The sequence below is a fragment of the Crassostrea angulata genome, chromosome 10 (genome assembly GCF_025612915.1).
Source record: "Crassostrea angulata isolate pt1a10 chromosome 10, ASM2561291v2, whole genome shotgun sequence".
In the NCBI taxonomy this organism is placed as follows: Eukaryota; Metazoa; Mollusca; class Bivalvia; order Ostreida; family Ostreidae; genus Magallana; species Magallana angulata.
The window spans coordinates 26,845,907-26,855,462 of record NC_069120.1 but is presented as its reverse complement, the minus strand read 5'-3'; the positions used below and the strand labels follow the sequence as shown (position 1 = coordinate 26,855,462).

At 33.8% G+C, this 9,556-nt stretch overlaps 2 protein-coding genes across 2 annotated transcripts; one reads left to right on the top strand and one right to left on the bottom strand.

The window, feature by feature from the left end:
* Positions 1 to 948: 948 nt before the first annotated feature.
* On the top strand, positions 949 to 3,903 carry LOC128167366 (uncharacterized). Its single transcript, XM_052833050.1, has 9 exons — positions 949 to 1,090; positions 1,913 to 2,027; positions 2,186 to 2,223; positions 2,532 to 2,649; positions 2,843 to 2,889; positions 3,033 to 3,150; positions 3,404 to 3,441; positions 3,569 to 3,686; positions 3,780 to 3,903. The coding sequence occupies exons 1-8, from the start codon at positions 1,039 to 1,041 to the stop codon at positions 3,682 to 3,684; spliced, it is 642 nt and encodes a 213-aa protein (XP_052689010.1). The 5' UTR covers positions 949 to 1,038; the 3' UTR covers positions 3,685 to 3,686; positions 3,780 to 3,903.
* Positions 3,904 to 5,011: 1,108 nt separating this feature from the next.
* LOC128164610 (protein PML-like) lies at positions 5,012 to 7,826 on the bottom strand. The gene is made up of 2 exons (XM_052828539.1): positions 7,745 to 7,826; positions 5,012 to 6,952 (listed from the first exon to the last, which is right to left on the bottom strand). Exons 1-2 carry the CDS (start codon positions 7,778 to 7,780, stop codon positions 5,246 to 5,248), a joined length of 1,743 nt encoding a protein of 580 aa, XP_052684499.1. The 5' UTR covers positions 7,781 to 7,826; the 3' UTR covers positions 5,012 to 5,245.
* Positions 7,827 to 9,556: the final 1,730 nt, after the last annotated feature.

Sequence of the window (9,556 nt, the reverse complement as noted above, 5' to 3'; positions counted from 1 at the left end):
TCCCCCACCCCACCCCCCAGGAAAAAATTCTGGATCCGCGCATGGTTCAAGTCGGTTATTTGAGGACACTTGGATAATTAAACATATTCCATACAAGCTGAATCAGTTACGAGTTCTGTGTGATTGCCATTCGATCAGCCATAGGTTGCTTTGCGATATGAGATTGAATGTTAGTAGAAATATCTTAAAAGAACGGTATTAAAGCGAATTCAAACTTTCTCCGTACTTGAAATTGATTACTGTTTAGAAAGACAAAATTGATTGCAATGATGCCGACTTCTTTTACCATTTCTAATTAATTAAAAAAAATAATAGATGTCATATTTTTTCCTCAGACACAATGCACTTAGCTTTATTTTTGTGATGGCATTAGTATCATCCATTTCTTGGCAATTCAATTTAATTCAAATTAAAATTTAAAACAGTTGTAAAACTTAATTCTTCTATTACCTGTCATAGCAATATGAAGAATGATTATTAAACTTTTTTTTCTTTTTCTGAAATGAAAGAAAATGAAATTCATTTTGCAAAAGAAAGAATACAAAGATTTTGAATTCTAGACATTGTAACTTTAAATATAAGGGCTATACAGTATTGGCGTCACGACCCAACGTCAAATATTCTTACTATACAAATATTTTCATCAAAGAAAAAGATTTCCACGTCATGGTTACTTAAAGCATTCACTGTTTGTATATTTCGCCTGTTTGGTCATAATTCCTGTTCAATATCTATTCTAAAGAATAAGGAATATAAATTTTAACCATGACGTTGCATAGGTATATATAAAGTTAAGTTCGGTATCATCTACGCATTACTTGGTAACAATATCATTACATCGCACCACTTTTGGAATAATTTCGGAATATACTTTGGGATATAACCATGACCCGCCGTTTTTCACGTGTTCCCTTATCTGCTTTACATAAACCCAGAAGCATGGTCTAACATGTGAGTATAAATATAAAAGAATTTATATGATTTGGTAACAACCTTTCCCGCTCAGATTTTGACGAATTCAGTCGCTGATTGGCAAACATGTTTCTCCTTATTGCAGCTGCCGTTTTGTCCATTGCATATGCCGAACAAGGTGAGAAAGACAATGATTTTCTTTCCCAAAAGACTCGTTTCAGAAATAGACAAAAATACCGTGAAAGTCTAAAAAAAACCGTTGAGGTTGAATTTTCGTCGATTTTTTTTTTGGTTGCTTACCAAGATCCACAACGCATTGACAATTTATAGGATATGACTCTTCCAGTTACATTTTTGCAGCAGCTTAATACAAGTAAAGCCAATGCAGGTACCTTTCTCACAGATATTTTTTCTCCACGAAAATTGATGATTTTTTAAAATAAAAAATATGCAATGGAGAATCTACCTATATGTATACTGGTGATTAGTTTAGATATTAAAATTGTGAAGAAAAAAAATGCACGGTTTACAAGTAAACTATTTTTCAAATAGTTTTTTTTAAACTTACTAGTATAACTTTTGAATCAAAACTATAACGTTATTCAATTTAGAATCGGAGTTATTTTTAAAAATAATATCAAATGAAGGTAAATGACCAAAATTCTATTTAAATTTTTTTTAAACGAACATTCCTTCTAATGAATTCAAACTATAAATCAACATCGCATCTGATTTGGATGAAAATTCTTGTTTTCCCGGAAAAATTCAAACATATTTTTTGTCGTGTGTTTGCTTAAAAAAAGAAGTAATAATTTTAACACCAGTCTGCGTTAAAAACCTACCGGTGATTTAATTAAAACACACTAACTGATGAATCCAAAGCATAATAATACGTGTTTATCTTTTCAAATTTGACGACGTTTCGTTAAGTATGATTTTAGAAAGTTTCTTCCTTTGTTCATTATGCCTTTGTACACGCGTGCATTTTCTAAATTTGCAGGATGTTTGTTTGACGGCAAAATGTACTCGTCCGGAGAACAAATAGTGATAGCTCACTGCCTAGGCGCCATGACTTGTCTAGGCAACAACGCCTACGGCGATCTGCAGCAATGGGGGTAACCATGTACTATCATAATAATTTTTCTTCTTCCAAATTCACGTTTATTAAAGGTCGAAGAACATGTAAACATTTCTTATTATAGTTCGGTAACAGAAAAAAAAGTTTAAGTATAATATGTTTTACACTAGTTTTAAAAATATCTATAATTTTTAGGGGCGTCTGTCCACACAAGAGAGCGGCCAATGGTCAAAGTAAGTATGCAATGTAATAGCAGGATAACTTGAGATTTCGATTACATGTAAGATGAGATCAGTAGAGGTCGCAATATGACCCATTTTCAACGACGACTTCTGGTCGATTTATAAGTCTTGGTCATATGTTTTATCGGGTCAATGTCAAATACACATTGTAACAAAACCACTTTAATTTTCTTCTGTTCTTTTATCACAGAATAAATGGCTAAAACAGTTATATGAAAGTAAAATATCTTCTTTGCGCAATTTGTAATTATGGAATTCATTTCTGCAAAAGAAAAAAAAGTCAACCTTTTTAATTACAGCTGGTTGCTTGTTCGATGGCCGCGTCTATCAGAAGAACGAGAAAGTTGTCATTGCTGGTTGTCTGGGGGAGATGACATGTCTGGGTAACAACTTATACTCCAGCCTCACTCCTCTGTTGTAAGTCTTGTACTGACTAACTATATAGAAATATTAAGTGTGTACATCGTTCAATTTTTGGCCTTTGATATTGATATTTCGCCTGCAAGATTTACTACCGTAAACATAAATTTTATTCGTCACTATTCTCACATACATCCAATATAAATATACTGGGTATGCATTCAGTTTATGATTGCTCGAATTGTTTCAGCGGTGATTGCTCTAACACAATGACGAAACGTGCTGACGATGGACAAAGTGAGTCTTTCAACCACGTGTCTTATTTATGCGTGGTTCATTGGTCAAACCGTTTTAAAAATATTTAAAAATTGGCGCACAATACATTTTCATTTTTTGGAATTTCAATATATGTATATAATTAAGACATTTTCTCTATGTAGGCGGATGTTTGTTTGATGGGCGTGTCTACTCTACCGGTGAAGAGATCCTGATCAAACCCTGCCTCGCTAAGATGACCTGCCTGGGCAGAAACAACCTCAGCAACATCACGCCTCTATAGTAAGCAAATCTAGTATATAGTTAGTATATTTAAATCTACCGATCCTTTATTTCTTAAGACAAGAGGCCCAAAGGTTTTAACGGTCACCTGAGTACCATTACCCTTAGATTGACAAGTCAGGAATCTCAGATTATCTATACCTTAGCTAAAAATTGTAAACTTTGATAACAAAAGGCCTTTGATAATCAACCTTTATTAATATTTAGTTTCATTTATGAAACTTAGCTAAAAATTGTATGTGTGTTTTTGTAGCGGAAACTGTGAAACAAAAAGAAGCAGCAATGGTCAAGGTTGGTATTGCTTAATTCAAAATACATAAAAAAATCAACAACAATTTTGATGGGATTTCTACTACATCAGTACTGCCGTCTGCTTTAATTAAACGTCTAAATTTAAGGCGTTCTTTTGACGTTTCAGACGGATGTTTGTACGATGGCTTCATTCTAAACGCTGGAGAGACCATCACTATTCAAGGAACCACCACAGAACTCGTCTGTCTGGGACACAACCTTTACAAAGAACTGATTCATTAAAGGTCCTAAAACTTACTTGATGAGCAAAACATTTACATTTATGTATGACTGTCAAATTGATTCAAATATTAGTAAAGTTGAATACTTTTTTTTAGATTGGAGCGGCGCTCTGAGACAAGATGAGCAAATGACGTCATGATTCATCGGATCAAACATCCATTACTTCATGTGTGCTATTTTTAAATTAAACATGTTTTTATTAAAAAAAAAATTTATGATTGACTGACTGACCAATGTCTGAATGGTGTGGTTCCTAAATGCCCCAATGATAGGATCCAGAAAATTCGAATAGGAGGAATAATTGTCTTCGCCACGGAAAAAAGGGTCTTCGAGGCATATTTTCGTATTTACCAAGTGAATGTTAATTTTCCAGTGGAGGGGACCTCCACTTCCTCTCTAGCATGTACCTTTTAATTTTTTTCTACAAGATAGCTCTCTTCCGGTCATGATGATTCAAAAACAGATTTAAAACGTCTATGTATTGAGTTAACTTGCTGCTACACAGTGGCGTAGTAGTTCTCTCTCAATAAGTTAAATGCATGTAATTTACCTTAAAACATATATAATTCAATGTACTAATATCTATGTCATCTGTTTGAACACCGGGGCAACGGTATGATTTAATCTTGGTTTTTAAATTTCTTTCAATTTTTCCTCTACTTTCACTATTTAAAGCTTCCATTTTCTTCAAATTATAAAAGAAATATATAATTCAATGTAAAAACTGTATCCTCTTTATGTGGGCCAAATCATCAATGTGACATCAATGCTATCTTGGCAGAGAAGGAGGGAGGAATAGCTACTATATTTTGTGAATCGGAATTGTAAATTATTGCTCAGGTTAGCAGTGTGGCTCGTTAATCTTTTGCTCTTCTTTTTCAGTCCTATAGTGGGACACCCAGAATGTCTTCCATGCTTTTTTCTGTAAAAAGGTGAAATACCCAACGTGGTCCTTTCTTGATCACAGTAGATTGCTTCAATTCATCGTTTATATAGTTCAAAATCTAAAGCCTAAATTTACTTTCCAAGTTATTTTACATGCAACCCCCACCCCACACGCTTTCTCACAACGCTAAAAATAAATGCTTTCTTACTGTCTAAAATCATACCTGGTGTTTAGTTCATAGCAAAAGTTCTGTCATGTTTCGTTTTGGTAATCTGTACAGGGTCAGTCTCCATTTTTTCAAATATTCTATATTTCGATTACTGAATATTTATTTTCTTTTTCGTGTTGTGGATCTGAACGCCAACATTTTAATATCATATATTTAGGTTTGGGTTGAAGGCTCTTTTACTCGGTATAGAATAATTATTATTAAAAACCTTCAAATTTTATGTACATGTTTACTAGCATATGAACCGTATAATCCAATGTTAAATGCATTGTGGCTGACTTTTTTTTATTAAGACAATATTAAAAGGCACTACATGCATTTTCATAAATGTGAAAAATACAATTGTAAAGATATTATTACATAAGTAAGTAAGTGTATAAAGTAGTAGTAAGTAAATGTATATATTTATGTTAATAATCTTCACGTTTGACTGCATATACATGAAGTTACTCTAGATACTTGTACACTTTCACTTTGTTGGTATCATACTGTCCCACATGGAGATTATTCTCATTATCCACATAGACACTAGCAGAATTCACTTGTTTTGGGAGTAAAAATGATATAAACTGACCGTCTTGATCAAGAAGATGAACTGTATCATTATTCATATGTGTATCACATACCAGGATGTGACCGAGGAGATCGGTGCATAATCCCTTTGGAATAAACCCTGACCCCTGACCTGTGTAAGAGAACCTGTGTTGTCCTGATTTATTCACCACCACTACAGCATGTTTGTTCAAGTCTGATGTACAGATATCACCGTTGATGTTTTCAGTGATGTAGTGTGGTTTACTATACAGTTCCTGTCCAATGTTGCCTCTCTGTATGTTCTGTATTTCCTCTCCTGTCTTGTTGTACCTGGTGACTTTAGCCTCTCCACCCTTTATCATCCCCATCAGTATGTCCCCGTTGATGTGGGAGGAGTATATACTAATAGGTGACCAGCCTCCCGTTTTAATGAATTCAGTGATTGTATTATCCTGTTTTATCCTATTGATGACTTTGTTCTTTCTGTCTGTGTACATCAGATCCCCGTCCTGTGTAACTCTGTGGATGCCATATACATATCCACCATGGCCACTGGTTTGTATCTTCTGTAGCTGAATTCCATGTAGATCTGTTTGCACAAGTTTACCATGTTTATCACTGCCCCAGAGTCTGCCTGATTTACCAAGTGATATATGAAATACATTGTAAACACCTGGTACTGTGTACTCCCCGACCTTAGTGACAGAGGAAGACAGAGACAGTGTTGGTTTCATGTTTTCCCCTGTATGTTTCAGCCGTGAAGAGGAAGTCTCCATGGGTTTTATTTTCCTTTTCTCGGGTTCATGGCTAGGAATGTTAACGCAACCAAGTAGTTTAGTGACCTCATCTCTGCAGAACTGACCCGCAGCAAACATCGGTAGGTCTGGTTGTGTTGTCTCTGGTATGGACTGGATTTTCAAATTTTCAAAATCATCAGAAAATAAAACATTGATGTCACTTGAGGACATATAGCTGTGAAACTCTTTAACAAGTTTATCAAGGTACGCAATGTAATCATCAAAAACTGTTTCCTGGGATTCTAATGACCTTTTAAGAGAATTTTCTATTGTATTGACTTGAGCCAATTTATCTGATGTCACCTTTTCTATTAACTCTTTTAAAGACTCTGCTTCAGCTTTTATAGAATTCCTGATGTCTTCCAGTGCGTCCTTTAATTTTGTAACATTTTCCTTTATCTCTTGTTTGAAATCAAGTGTTGTGGAGAGGAAATGGTTTTTGATTTTGGAGATTTCATTTTGGCAAAATGCAAACTTTTCGGCATATTTTTCTTCCAAGTCGTCAAACTGATGACCGGAGTGCTCTTTCATGAAGATGCACTTAGAACACAGTGGAACATTACAATCTTTACAAAATATATCTACATTTCGTTTTTGGTGAAGCTTGCATTTCTCTTCAGGAAGTTGTGGTTTGCGTTGTCTGTAAGGGACCACTTCATGGTTATTGTTTTCCGGACTTTTCTTATGTTCATCTGTGCATTCCTCACAGAATTGTCGATGACAATGATTGCAGTAAAACTGGCAGTTGTTCTTACACTTTCCAGTACCACAAACCAAATAATGTTGGGCTGTGTCGGGTATTTCTTCTTCAGACATTGTAATCTATTAAAGAAAGTTTTTTTTCTAATTGTGCCTTATCTGATACTACGATTGGCTCCAATTCTGGTATTATTTTAGAATTGCTTTTGCTCAATTCTAAATGAAAGCTATAGTTCTGAACTGATTTGAAAGTAACTGGCCTGAGATCATGATGAAGTCTTTGACATTAGTTAAAAGTTTCACAAGTAAGGAAAACGTATAAAAATTGGAATCTGTTAACAACAATACATTAACATTAATTTTATATTTTAAAAAACAAAAATACTTATCTGACCCCTTTTACAACATGAAATTTACGAAGGGAACGTCAGATCATAAAGGCGAGGTTAGAGTCAGAGGAATCTCTTATGCAAATGCACGAGAAGTCTACTGTGGAATGATTTAAATTTATTGAGGATGTAAATGGGGGGGGGGGGGGGGGGGGGGGGGGGGCTACCCACGATTACCACGAAAATTGAGCCATCACAAAATCTGATGATTCTACAGTAATTCTTATTAAAGAGTTAAATCCAACGAATTAAACTCAAATAAGCTTGATTCATCTTGTAACGTGCATGAAATTTACTTACGATAAAATATTTAATTTGCCTCCGTTTACACTATACATAAATATACGCATTTATACGCTGCCGTTTAAGCCATACAAATGAAAGGGTGCTAATTGGTCGTTTGACGAATGCATATCGATCTTCAATCGGTATTTTAATAATTAATTTATATTCAACTTGGAAAATGTTCTTTATTTTAGAAATATATTAAGGTGCTCTCTCATATATATGTTTGACATCGACTTACCTTAGATATATGTGAAAAATTGTACAGGTCTATCATAAAACCGCAGTTGGAAAACTCTATTTGTATTGAATGGGTGTTGTCAGACGTTTGTATGTCAATAAGATAAAGATATCAACGAGACTTTACGAGACTTGTTTTATACTTCCTCTTCGTTAAGGGTAGATAATCGATCCCAAAATCTGATAAAAATGAGTAAATATTCATGTGTGTTATTTTCCTGAATTATTTTCTGTAAAAGACAAAAACTGTCCATTCTGTGAGAAAAAGAACTGATTAAGGCCTTTCATAGATTGGACAGTTTAAGGCTAATATCCAACATAAAACATTATCTCTTTTGTTTTAAGAATAGACACTATCAGGTAAAGCTGTTGACAATGTTGATATTTTTTTAAAAATTTGAACTAGTCTTTTCTTTAGTTATTGGAGCCAAGTTTACGTTCTAATGTTATTTTTGGGAGCATGTAATTGTGATCAAGAGGATTACTTGTGAAATTTTATTCTTAAAGATGTAGTAAACAAATACAACATTTACTCTTCCAGTAGTAATAAGCCATGGTTCGATGACAAGTGTAAAGAACTCCGTAAAGTTTATAAAAGCTCCTTACGTATTTTTAATTGGGAAAGGTCTGTTCAAAATCGTATCACTTTATGTGAAAACAAACGTGTCTACAAAAAGCATGTACTTGGAACTAGAAATAGGTTTGTCAGACACGAAGGTAATAAACTCAACTATTTAAGAAAGCACAATCCAAAACAGTTTTACAAGATTTTCAAGAAAAGAAAAACAATTAAAAGCTCTTTAGATTTAGATGCTTTTTATCAATATTTTAAGAGTGTTTGTAATGTAGATGAAAATATTGTAGACATTGAAAGTCCATTTTTTGAGCAGAGGAGTACTGATACTGTTTTTAGTGAATTAGATAAAGCCATAGATGAGGAGGAATTACTTTCAGTATTAAAAAAATTAAAATGTGGTAAAGCTGCCGGAACAGATCACCTGTTAAATGAATATTTTGTTAAATTTAAAGAGTTTTTTTTACCAGTTTTAGTTAGACTTTTTAATAAAATTTTGGATGCAGGTACTTTCCCAAGGAGCTGGTCTATAGGTGTAATAATTCCACTTCTTAAAAAAGGTAACACCAATGATGTTAACAATTACAGGGGAATAACTCTTGTTAGTAATCTGGCAAAAATATTTACCACAGTGTTGAACTACAGATTACTTCGCTGGTCTGACGACAATGGTATCATAAGCGATGCGCAGTTTGGGTTTAAGCCAGGTCATAGTACCACAGATGCCATTTTTGCACTTACTAGTTTAGTATCTTTATATTTGAAAAAGAAAAAGAAATTATATTGTTGTTTTGTTGATTACAGAAAAGCGTTTGATAGTGTGAATAGAAACAAGTTATTATACAAACTTGCTACAAATGGAGTCACGGGAAAGTTGTTAAGTATTATTAAGCATATTTATTGTGAGTTAAAATCATGTGTCAGATATAAGTCTGAACTGTCAAATTATTTTTCGTCAACAACTGGACTTATGCAAGGAGAGGCTTTGTCGCCTTTTCTTTTTTCATTATATATTAATGATTTTGAAATGGATCTTATTCGAAGTTGTTGTGAACCTGTTGACTTCAGAGACCTTTCGCTTTTTCTTTTAATGTATGCTGATGATACTGTGTTAATAGCTAATTCAAGGGGGAGTCTACAGGGTATGTTGAATCAATTGTATCAATTTAGTAATGATTGGAATATTGGTGTGAACACAGATAAAACAAAAATAGTTGTTTTTCGACATGCGGGTAGAAT